The sequence below is a fragment of the Abramis brama genome, assembly GCF_963993115.1.
Source record: "Abramis brama genome assembly, chromosome: 2".
Lineage (NCBI taxonomy): Eukaryota > Metazoa > Chordata > Actinopteri > Cypriniformes > Leuciscidae > Abramis > Abramis brama.
In genome coordinates this window covers 19,854,742-19,868,084 of record NC_139964.1, presented here as the reverse complement: position 1 = coordinate 19,868,084, position 13,343 = coordinate 19,854,742, and the positions used below count along the sequence as shown (strand labels likewise).

Here is a 13,343-nt window from a genome sequence, read left to right as displayed (position 1 = left end):
ATCCATACAGTGCACTAACCTGTCTTGTTAAATGTCTTGTTTTGATAGACTGATTTAGCAGTTCTCCTGGCCTTCCTCTCCCTCTTTTCTTTTTTCTTCTCCCCACTCCTTCTTTTAATGACGTAGGCCTACCCACATTTTTCCCCCGACATTTTCAGTCAGTCTCACTTCCACTGCTTACTTCTAACTTCAGCTGTTCTCGGATCAGCCTGAACTCTGATTGGTTCTATTCACTAGCTAGGATGTGACTTGCGAATTTATTGGGTCCTCCGCTGACTGAACTGAAGTGATTAATAACAATAGGACTAAACCATTGGCATTGGTATGCAGAGGTGTAAAGTCCAGGTTCAGAAAGTAAAAGTCCTCCTCAGTATTTTATTCCAATCACCTGGATTTGCTAATTCAGACAGGAGAGTGAACTAATTAGTGAAATCAGCTGCTGAGTTTATGGGTGGAATAAACATATGGAAGGACTTTTACTCTTTGGCCCCTGGATTACCCACCTCTGCTAATATGTACCTTTGAGGGACTAATATGTACTCTTTAGGTACAAACGTGTACCTTTTGAAAAGGCGACACAGCGACGGCTTTTGTACCTTTTTTAGGGAAGGAAGGAAGAGGAGATTGTTTAAATTTCATGTTTTTTTTTTTGTTTTGTTTTTTTTCAGTTTCACACAGAAAGAGACACACACACACACACACACACACACACACACACACACACACAGACACGATGGAGGTGAAGCTGCTGTGTCTGACTGTTGTTCTTCTCTCCTCACCCCTCCTCACACTGTGTGACCCGCTGTGAGTATTAAACACACCGTTTGCTCATAGAGTTACTAATAATCAGTTTTTAAGATTTGAAACGCTGTGATTTGATCTCCTCAGGTTTGTTCTGTCAGCTCCTAATTTGCTGAGAGTGGGTTCCTCAGAGAACGTGTTTGTGGAGGCTCAGGATTACACTGGAGGATCTTTTGATGTAAAGATCACAGTGAAAAAATACCCAAAGAAAGACAGGGAGATACTGTCCAAAACAGTGACACTGACTGCAGAAAACAATTACCAGATCCTTACAGATATAAAGGTGAGAGCTACATAACAGTGATGTTTAATTCTGATTAATTTATCATCAGATATAATTTAGGCTGATGATTATCTGTTCTCTAGATCCCTGATGATAAGAACTTGTTCTCTGATGATCCTCTGGAGAAGCAGTATGTGTATCTACAAGCTCAGTTTCCATCTCACACTCTGGAGAAAGTGGTCATGGTCTCATTCCAGACTGGATATATATTTGTACAGACAGACAAGTCCATCTACACGCCTGCTAGCAGAGGTACGATTATGTGCTAAGAATTGGGAAAAATACAACAAAGTCAATTTTAAACATGTTACATAAGCATGACATAATCATGTTTATTGTTAAACTGACTGCTGCATGTATTCAGGGTTTGAATCTGAGTAAAAAACATCAGAACTCTTTTTGCAGTTCAATACAGGATTTTCTCTCTGACGGCCAACATGAAACCACTCAGTCAGACTGACGTCACGGTGGAGATCATGGTACACACTTCTATAAGTGCACACTGTTATTACACACACACACACACACACACACACACACACACACACACACACACACACACACACACTCACACACTCACACACTCACTCACACACACTCACACTCACACACTCGAGACATTTCAGCTGTAATGAGCATCATTGCACTGCTGATCTCAGTAAACACACAGTGTTAATGCTGATTTCTGTGTCTCTGAAGAATCCACAAGGCATCACAGTTTCATCAGAGAAGTTAAATCCAGTGAAAGGGATGAAGTCTGGAAGCTACGCCATTCCTGAGGTTGCCAGGTGTGTGAAACGCTGACTGAAGATATTCAACCTGAGTGAACTTTATTTAATGTTTCAATGATTTGTCTTTAATGTATCTACACAATACTCATAAATGTGATCTGTGTTATAAGATTCATTTGATCTGTTATATAATGCTTAATTATATTTTGTTAAAGTGTTTTGAATGTTTTTGTTTCAGTCTTGGGATCTGGAAGGTTGTCACTCAGTACACACACACTCCTCAGAAGACGTTTACTGCAGACTTTGAGGTCAATGAATATGGTAAGATGTGTGTCAACAAAATGTGTGTTGTGTAAATGTGATAAAATCTAAGATAATGTTTTTATTTATTTGTGTCTTTTCTCTGGATTGGTTTATAGTGCCGCCAACATTTGGAATTGAATTAAGACCCAGTAAGTCTTTCTTCTATGTGGGTGACGAGAGCCTGACAGTCGACATTGAAGCCAAGTAAGACAACATATGTTCTGCTTCTGTGTATTGAAAATTAATCTTTAATGTGTGAACAATATTTGTATGAAAAGTACAAAATAATGTAAAGCTTTTGTTGTCCACTGAGTGGTGCTGTGACATATTATAACTAGAGAAACAAGAAGTGTGTGAGTCGGTAATGGGGAAGCACACAGTTTTTGAGTGTGCTAAAGGGTAAGGAACATGGTAGTCTCATCTTCAGTGACGACCATGGATGGCACAATTTACTGGAAACACTTCAGGATTTGCGAAGTCGTGATCTGATTGATTGAATTCTACAGGATGTCTGTCGTGTATTAAATTGTATGAAATAATCCCGAAAAAAGCACAAACACGGCAGAGATGGCAAGTTCAACAGCTGGAATTATCTGAGGTGTCGGGATGCTAACAGACAGCAGACAGCAGACAAACGGCTAGCAGTGACAACAGCGGCAATCCACCTGTCACTCAAGTGGCCACGCCCTTAATTCTGTAGAATTTTAAGGCTTAAAATAATTTAAACGAATGAGCTATAAAAACAGTCACCCCCCTCACAGTTCTCATGAAGGGCAAAATTATCTATATAGACCAAAACCACTTTTTGTACCAGGCTGTGGACATATTTTTTTCTGCTGTAAAGTTGGGCATTTTGACATGGGGGGTGTATTGACTGGACTCTTCACACAGACTGCCATTCTCAAGAGTGCTTTATTGCTCCACATCCGTTTACAAGCAACATAATGCAACACTCTGTTGGTTAACTGTTACAATAATCAGTATCAGTACATCTCCCTTTTTTTAAAACTATAACTTAAACAAGGTCTGTCAACTTTAACAGCACTTACTCATAATAACAGCAAAAAACAAACAAACAAGTTAGTTCAACACAATCTTGCTGCGTATTTCTAACATTAGCTGCACAAAACTTTGTTGCATATAACTAAGTAAATACTTTAAATGTGTACAGTAAATGTGACCGATCACGGAAAGTAGGGACACAAGTCGGTTCTGGGGCATTTTGAGTTATTCACAGATTCTGAAAGTGTAGTCTCCAAGCTTTCCAACGATGTGTAACACATGGAAATCTGATACTATTTGGAGAAGTTGTGGCCATTTGAAGGTAGGCACTCAAAAAAGCTCAAAGGGGAGAAAACGGCCTTTAAAGATTGTGCAGTTCTCACCTCTCTCTCCTGCTGGGAGTGACAATAGGGCTCATTTACATCTCATTTAGATAAGCTATGCCCCCTGTAAAGCTCCCCTGTAAAGCACAGGGGGGAGCAGAAAGGTCAGGAAAATGTGCCATCAAAGAAAAAATAAATAAAGTTTGCAAACGTAATATATAAATAAATGTCTCTTAGCATCTACCGATAAAACTGTATAGGCAACTCTTGTGTACACTGAATAAAAAATAAGATAAACTCTAGACAATGTTCAAATCAAAAACAGGATGTGCTATGTGATATAAATGTTGAAATAACGAAATTTTGGTCGGCAGGAAAAATGGTATAAAGTACCGTTCGGTTTGAAAATGCGTACTGAAAACCGAACCGAAAGCCTCGTGTATATATATATATATATATATATACAGGGCCTGAAATTAACACCCGACCACACGCCAAATGCGGGTGAATTCTGCAATTGGCGGGTAACACTGTCAATCTACCTGCCACATTGGCAGGTAGCCAATGAGAATCGACCCTTCGCGGGGAGTTTGACAGACGGCGATCTGGCCAATCATAATCCGCCGAATCCGCCTTTTTTTGTCCGACAAAGCAGTCAGGAGCATAGGCGCCGATTTATGTTTTCCTCCGTGGGTGCTCATGGGTGTACGCCCTTTAAAAAATAAAAAATAAAAAAAAAATAGTCAACATTTTTTTGCACTTCAGAACCTTAGGAAATGGACAGCGGCCGACACTTAACAGTGTTAAATTTGAAAAATACTGTTCGATAGAACTGCTTGGTTTGTTACCACAGTAACAGTTATCTGCGTGCTTCCTCCGCGATAAAGTTCCACATTTGCGGCTATCCAACACGAAAATGCATGCAGCAAAGCCTTTCACAACATTGTTTTCTTCAGTTTTGTCGACAACTTTGCCATCTCCACTAGCTATTCTTTTCTTCAACTCCTCAGCATCCATCTCGACGACTGCAAGCAGATCGCGCGCGCGCGCGGTTATTATGACTTTTTAAAAGTGAAAGTATGTAAGTATATACTACTAGAGACTCCTGGGAGGGCGTGGGCACAAATAAACTGATGTGGATTTAAAAAATTTTTTTTTAACTTGAAATACATATATTTCAACGGCATATTTTTGTAGATGTGTTCCTAAAGATGTGCATATATTTTTACGTTTGCACATGATTGTTTTAAACCCGTGTTTAGACCCGTGGTTCCCCCGTGTCCGACCCGACCCGACCCGCACCCGTTTGAGCAAAATTTGCGGGTAGGCTACCCGAACCCGCGCAGGACTCTGTCACACAAGTCCACACAGTAAAAATTAGATTTGTTAACTCACCATTGCGGTTAATTCTTCAGAAGGAACAGAATTAAAAGAACTGCGCTGCAGCTGCGTACAGAGCAGGGTCACTAAAGAGGCTTTTCATCCGAGAAACGCTGTGATTGGTGGATAGGATATGGAGCAGGCGATACCATAGATATCTATGGGCGATACTACTCGACTGACTGCGACATAACCAATCACAGTGTGACAGACGCTTCACATATCACCGACTGCAATGATTAATTTTAAATTAATGTAGACAGAGCGCCTACTGGCAGTCTGGCACACGTGGGTGCTCGGTATTTTCCGTGGGTGCTCGGTATTTTCCGTGGGTGCTCGAGCCCCGGAGCACCCACGGTATCGGCGCCTATGGTCAGGAGAGTATCGTTTTTTTTCTCATACACGTAGGCTATTATCATGACCAGCAGACGGGAATTCAAACCAACCTTTAATGTTCACGCCTTTTAATAATACAAACAATACAAACAACTGAAACAATAAACTTTAAAATATCTAAATAGGCTGTAGTAGCGACGGTGAATTCACCTGCAGCAAGTTTACTTTTCACCAACTCCATCTTCTTCTCTCCAGGCTAAAGGCGTGCACACGCAGCGGCGTCAGGTCTGCCCCGCCCCTCTCCATAATGCACGTTGCACGCAGCAGCCAGACTTTCTTTACGGTGAACAGCAGCGATGATTAATAAATGTTAATATATATATATATACAGTATGAGTAGGCTATGAATCCAAAAATGAATCAAAATAGATTTTATTGCCATTGTCAATGAAAGGTTTCACAGACTAGGAATTTTCTTCGGTGTAGCCTACTCGTGCAACATGAAACAGAACCTCTGACATGGCTGGCGAAAGCTCTACCACTGGACCATTAAGATACACGTTTATTACATAGGCGGATCTATGTATTGGCACTGACAACATGTATTAGGCTACATCTCATTAAACGACAAATTAAACCCCATGTAACCTACTATTTAAATCGATTGCTGGACATCGTAATGTTATTGGCGTCCATCTTCATTGAATTTTGAAATCAGATAGAGCCGGCCAGAGCGCTGCATAAGTAGCCACACTGTTCCCTTGGAGGGCGGGGGCAATAACAAAAGAAACAAAAGCCGGCTTATTCAGTATGGAAATACACAACGAGAATGACACGCCCCTACTGCGTGCTAGAATCTCCGAAAAACAAGCCGATTTCAACCTTAAAATGTACGTTTTTAAATATACCAATACTGCTATCTCAAACATGGAGAGGCTTCTTCGTGATCTCAACTAACAGATTCTGCAAAAAAACCAAAATCACCAATTTTGAAGAAAAACCCGTTTTTTTGTTTGTTTTTTTTTGCTTGAAAGTTGTGCTGCCGACTTGTGTCCCTGGTCCAAAAAAACTGTGAAATTTACGGTAAAAAACCGGCAGCTGTGGTTGCCAGTATTTTACCGTAAAAAATAAGGTAGCAATCTTTTATGTTTTACGGGATTTAAATTTCCGGGCAAAAAAACACAATGTAAAAAAAACCCTGTGAAATTTACAGTAAAAAACGTCAGTTTGGTTGCCAGTATTTTACCGTAAAAAATATGGTAGCAACCTTACTTTGAAAAAAAAAAAAAAAAAAAAAAAAGCAGGATTCAGCAGGATTTAAATGTGTGGTAAAAAAAAAACATCAGCCGTGGTTCCCAGTACTTTACCATAAAAAATACAGTAGGAACCTTTTAGTTTTCACGGGACAACCGTTATATTACATAAACTGATAAATGTAATCATTAAATTTCACTAAAGTATTAAAGTCTGCTTTATAGCTTTGTAATATACTGATAACCATCATAATAACACAAGTGGTAAAAAAGAAAAACACACGATGATTTAAGTATAGCATTAGTTTTCCACAAACTGAGGCACATGTTAATATTTAGAAGGTGCACAGTGTCATACACACAAACACAAAACACCATCATGGTGACACACACATGACTCCAAATAATGCCATAAACATTCATTAAACAATATATGATGTAATATAAATCCCAAATGTATAAAACTGATAACAAAAACCAAGAAGAAACATAATTATTTAAATGAAATAGCATCAAATGTGAAGTGTCACACAGGGAATTCTGGGAATGTCCATTTAGAGAAACAACAGGAACAGAAAAAAGAGACGAGCAGAAACACAAGAACTACAACTGACTTCAGCCACAGCCTTAGATGAAATCAACTGAAGAGAAAAAAACATTAAATCTGTGAAGATCTCAGCAGAGGAGGATTAAACAACTCCACAAACAGCATTACCAGCTTCACTTATTACTAACCAGACTGACTTTATTTCTGTCAGACGTCTACAGTTCTGTTTGAGAATTAGAGGTTTAGATGTTGATGATTTATTGTTTCATTTGAAGTCACCATGATGGAGATCAGTGACTGCTTTAGTTGGGCTCTTGACCCTTGACTTTCAGACATTAGTTTTTCTCTGCCTGCCGCAACTCTGTGTTTATAAGACATGTTGATTATGGCTAGGAAATCAGAGAGAAAATGAATCATGTGATGTTGTTTGTGTATCAGTGATGGCAATCACCATGTTTGATTCACTGAGCTCTTATAGAGTCTTATCTTTGATCATATGTGTTATTAAAGCTGCAGTAGGGAGCTTTTAGAAAACGTTGACTTAGCCTGAAAATTCTAACAAGCACAGCTTACAGGTCACTCCCCCTCGCTCTCTGCTGCACTACAGCCCTCCCTCCACAGCTCCTCCCCCACAGCGGAGCCTGCCGTGAACGCGCAGGCTAGTAAACATGCAGGGCCACTGATGACGGCGGATAAACAGTTATCGCACATTCACTGGTAGGGACGAAACATCAACAATATGCTTTACATTGACTATGGCCTGCCAATACTTTGACTACAAACTTGGTTCTCAAATCATTACGTATTTTGCAATACATGTAATGTAACTTCATAACGTTGCACTCTTTCTATAAGTTATAAATAGCTAGCAAGATAATATAATGGTAACGTTACAGTATCTAAGTAATTATTCTAGCGATGTGTAATGCTAAATAAGGTTTGCTAGTACATTATTTCAGCAACATGACAAGCCAGTGAATTAGCAGGTTTCTATTGTTGCTTTGCACAGTGCGTGACATTGTATCTGTATGCTATGCGGCTAGAGTTTTGACACTGAGTCAATGGACTCCGACGGGCTTGTTTATCGTCATCGGTCTTTTTCCGTTTACCTGTCTTTGTTGCATGAGCAGGTGCCACTCGAGAAATTGGCAGTTTTGGTTGTTTGTCCGAGGCCATTAGCACAGCTGCGCGGCACACCGGCTATCTTGATTTTGAACGACGGTGCGCGCTGTGCCGTGCGAGAGAGGGGGGTGATCAGCGCGTACACAAGCATGATTGACATTGCTAAGACACTCCCCCTGGCTCTGATCGGTTGTTTCTTACCGGGAGTGGTGTATTTCTGCAAATGGCAATAGGACTACTGGGAGGAGCCTGGGGAGCTTGATTTTTTCACAGATTATCTGTCTCATATTCTACTGTCAGGACATAATGACAGTTTTAACAAATATGTAAAAAATACATTTTTACAGAAGTTACCAACTGCAGCTTTAATTTTACATTATTGATTGTAGTAGCCCTATGATTCTACAGCATGTGATCCATCATTGCTGTGATAATCAGAAGAATTTTTAAAACATTGTGTACAATAAAGGTTTGAACTGCATTATCTTTCAGACACACACAGACATCAAGAGTCAGCGTATGAATCTCAACAATGGTGATGATAAAAGTGCAGTGCACTTGATGGAGCCTCCAATCAAAACTCATCAGTATCTCCCAGCATGCATTGCAGCAGGAATACATTATGCTGAATTGCCTTAGTATTTTCTTTTATTATTATATCTGCTTTTATTTTTGATGTTGTTTTTGTTGCAGCTTTTTAGTAGCTTGTTTTGTGATATTCAGAGTTTTATCTGATTATTGTGTTGATTGTCACCGTTGTTGAGATTCATACGCTGAATCTTGATGTCTGTGTTGGTTTAAATCAAGCAGTAGTTCAAAAAGTTTTTTCTAAAGGTTTCAAAACCATGTATTTTTAAAGTTCTTCAGATTATCTGTTGCTCGCTGCTGGCTTACAGAGATATTATACTCAATAATATGAAATATTTATTTTTAATATTATAATTAACATTATCACTTTGCTCATAAAGTGAGAGATAAGACTCTTTATGAGATCAGTGAATCAGGCCACACTATGACATCATTAACCTGCCATCATCACCTGGTCACATTTTCTCTCTGATTTTCATGCCATAACATTTGTGTTATTGTTTGTATAACTGTTACCACACAGTTAAGGCAGTCAGAGTAAATCTAAAGTTAAAAAGTCAAGGGTCAAGAGCCCAACTAAAGCAAACACTCATCTCCATAATGGTAACTTCAAACTTTATTATTTTCAATAAAGCATCAACGTCTGAACCTCTGGTAATTCTCACTAATAAGATTACAGGAAACCACAGCTGGCAGGTTTTTATTTTTTATTTTTTATATAAAAGTTCAGTTCAATGTTCAATGCCATAAAACCTAAAATATTACTACCGTATTTTTTACGGTAAAGCACTTGCAAACTGCTAGTTTTTTACCGTAAACTTTAGTTCAGTGCCGTAAAAGCAAAAACAAATTCTACCGTATTTTTTACGGTAAAGTACTGGCAACCACAGCTGCCAGTTTTTTTCCGTAATATTTAGATCACTGCCGTAAAACCTAAAATATTACTACCATATTTTTTACGGTAAATCGCCTGCAACCAGCTGCCAGTTTTTTACCGTAAACTTTAGTTCAATGCCGTAAAACATTATGGCAATACTACAATAATATAATAATACAAATTACATGAAATGTCCCGTGAGAGCTATTACAGTTTTTCACTGTATATAGTAAGGGTACATACCGTTAAGGAATTAACATTTTTTTTCCGTTGCTTTTTTACCGTTTTTTACTGTTAAAATTACGAACATTTTTTACAGTGGAAGGTGAGTTTTTTGTGATGTTTTCAGTGACAACTGTAGAGCTAGGTGAGTTTTTCTCTACTCGTGTTTGCTCAGTTAGTCCATCAGAGATAGCTATGTCTGTACTTTCAATACAGGTGCTTGGCACTTTCAGCAGGTGACAGCAATTTCTTCGCAGTGTGTTACCATACTCAGTAAGTACCTCGTAGGATCTTGGTGTTGTCTCTTTGATGACATTCGCTACAGGTCCCCATTTTCTATCACATCTGACACGTACCGTGTCCTTTTGTTCCACTGGACATAACTGTTTGGCATTCCTGTCATAGGCTCTGCTCTGGCTGTTTATCTTTGGATAATCTCCGTGTCTCTTTTGAAGCAGGTGTTCTGCTGAGGGTAGCCGTGTTCTCAGCTTCCTGTTCATGAGAAGTTCACCTGGAGACTGTCCACATTCAAGAGGGGATGCTCTGTAGTTTAGCAGTGCTAAATAAGGATCCTCTCCAGTCTCAGCAGCTTTCTGTAGCAGACGCTTTACAATCTGCACTCCTTTTTCAGCCAAGCCGTTTGACTGTGGGTACAGTGGACTTGATGTTACATGTTCAAACCCATAAGTCTCTGCAAAGTCTCTGTTGTCCTGACTGCTGAACTGTGGTCCATTGTCACTCACCACAGTCACCGGAATTCCATGTCTTGCGAAGATGGCTTTAGTGTGTTTTATCACCTGCTGTACTGTTGTATTAGTCAGCATTGCTAGCTCAGGATAGTTTGACTTGTATTCCAGGATGACAAGGTAGTCCCTCCCTGCTAGGTGAAATAAGTCTGTACTGACCTTTCTCCATGATTCCTCAGGTTTACTGTGGGCCATAAGGGGTTCCTTAGGTTGCTGGTACCTGTGCCGCTGGCATGTCTCGCAGCGCTGCACCAGTGCTTCAATGTCCCTATTCATGTTCGGCCAATACATCAAAACTCTTGCACGTCTCTTGCATTTCTCAATGCCTAAGTGTCCCCCATGTGTGAGTTTTGCCATTTGTGAGCGCATGGAGGTAGGTATGACAATCGGTTCACCTCTCAGGAGCACACCATCCACAACTGACAGCTCGTCTTTAAAGCTCTGATATGGATTTGGCAACCTCTGATCTCCTGGCAGGTGGATTTTGTCTATTACAGCTTGTAGCTCACGGTCGTCTGCCGTTGCTTCAGCAATCTGTCTCCATTTATCCTCAGACACTGGTAGGTGTTTTTGTATGCAATCTACATGAACCTGTACATCATGTTCCGTGTTACTTGATCCTGTATGGCTCAAAGATGCTCTGCTGAGTGCATCTGCCATTACCAGGTGCTTCCCTGGAGTGAACTCAAACGTCAGACTGTATTTCTGGAGGCGGAGCATTAACCGTTGGATGCGAGGAGGAGCATCTCCTAGTGCCTTCTTTGAGGTCGAGGAAAAGAATCACTCATTGCTCTTGACTATTACTTTATAGCATTTTTTATTTTCCACTCTTTGACTTTAAAACCCTCTGGTTTACACCAGCAAATATATATTCTGTCTGTCAGACCAGGAAAAGAGCTCCTTAATTGAATAGTTCAAAATAGTCCAAAACTTAAAATTACACCCTCATGTCATTCAAAACCTGTATGACTGTGGAAAAAGAAAAGAAGGTAGTTAGACAAACGTTCAAGCTGCTTTTTTTCTATGTAATGAAAGTGGACGTGGATCAAGCGCAGTTGTCGTCACTGTTCAGTTTTTACAGCAGAAATTGTATGTGCTTTTATAGGTACCTGTTTGGACAGAAGGTGGAAGGAAATGCGTTTGTGATGTTTGGTGTGATGGACGGAGAGAAGAAAACAAGTATTCCTGCCTCTCTGCAAAAAGTTCAGGTGAGAGACATTAAACAGTTTACAAGCTGGGATCAGTCTCATTTCTCTTCACCTAGAGAGTGACATAAAACATTAAATACATTTTTACCTTGTCTTGTAGATTGATGTCAATGTCTTTCTTATATATGAATAGATTAGTGAAGGAGAAGGTACAGCAGAACTGAGCAGGGAGATGATCACTAAGACCTTTCCAGACATTAAGCAGCTGGTTGGACGATCAATCTATGTTTCAGCCAGTCTTTTAAAAGAAAGTGGTAAGACTCAACAGATACTGTACATCTGTATGTTTATATGCCTGTGTGTGAATGTATATCAATGTTTTCTCGTTTGGCTCTCAACGAAGGCGGTCGCATTTTCTTCCCCTCCTCTCCCTTACCTCCCCTGCTTTGCTCCTCTCGTCTCATCTAGTCTACTGTCTTGTACTTTGAGAGACTCTCTCCGCACTGTTCTCCAAACTAAGAAATTATGGATTTGATCAACTGGTCTCTCAACGCAATTGACACCATCTTCTCGACGAGAAGCTTGGGTTCGGGGGAACCTGACTGCCCTGCCGGAACGTTCGCAGCTGGCTACACGATGGACGCGTGGGAGAGGTGGCGGGTCGTGTGTCTGGCGGCTCTTTCCGTGGAGGACATTGAAGATATCTACCTATTCAGAACCATGATAACAGGTTTTCTGCTGTTTGGATTAGGCATTGCCCTGGTTTATCGAGGAATTAAGAAGATGGTGACAGCTGTCCAAAGCCCCACAAGGCTGCCCATCATGATTGAAGCAGTGGGCAGAGCTGTCAGCACTCAGACTGTGTCTATGAACCACAATATGGATAACATCATGGAGAAGCTCACAGCTTTGCAAAGGCAAATGGATCGTTTCGGAGACCCAAATGGACCAGGAGCTGTGTAAATTGGAATGCGGCTACTCGTCCCAAGACCAAACAATCCCTATCTTATCTGCTTTCGGCCCCCCTCTACCAGCACTGGCCTTGGCTGAGGCTGCTGTTGGAACAACATCTACCCCGGAAGAGCACTGCATTGAGACGCTCTTGCGTTCCTTCCCCCACTCCCCACTGACACCTGTTGATTGTTGACTCTGTCTGGGACCTGATCAAGGTTGACTCCATGGCAACTGCTGTGTATCGCTATGACATCCTGCGGACTGAGGCACCTAGATTATGATGCCAGGCGTAGCGACTCTCCAGGCTTACACATACACGAACTCTTACATATATACAGATATACAATCACCCTCCCCCACCCCCCATCCCTCGCCTTCGACGCTTTGTACCCCCAGTCTGACAGACGGGTCTGTGACCAGCGCCGAGTATGGCTGCAGGAACCGGATGGCTGCTTGCCTGTGCTGGGTTACCTCCATCCCCTCCCCTGTTGCAAGTCTTGTGTGTTCATGTTGTAGAGTGTACTGATTATGTGCTAATGTTGCTGAGGTGTTTTTTTTACTGTTCCCAAACTGTACTCCTTACAGGAGCATAGTCTGGGGGTTGCCTTTTTTTCTCCTCACCTCTCCTCATGTCATGCTGTATTTTTCTCCTCAAACGAATTTCCCCATTGTGGGATAAATAAAGGTTTCTTCTTCTTCTTCTTCTTCTTCTTCTTCTTCTATATGA

At 40.7% G+C, this 13,343-nt stretch overlaps 1 protein-coding gene across 1 annotated transcript in view; it reads left to right on the top strand.

Moving 5' to 3' along the window:
• The first annotated feature begins 677 nt into the window (after positions 1–677).
• Positions 678–13,343, top strand: part of LOC311077827 (complement C3-like) — a 140,907-nt gene continuing 128,241 nt past the window's right edge. The window contains exons 1-3 of the mRNA XM_084106458.1: positions 678–804; positions 889–1,084; positions 1,168–1,336. Coding sequence (XP_083962584.1) covers positions 734–804; positions 889–1,084; positions 1,168–1,336 — 436 coding nt within the window. The 5' untranslated portion in view covers positions 678–733. The remainder of the gene's footprint in view (positions 805–888; positions 1,085–1,167; positions 1,337–13,343) is intronic.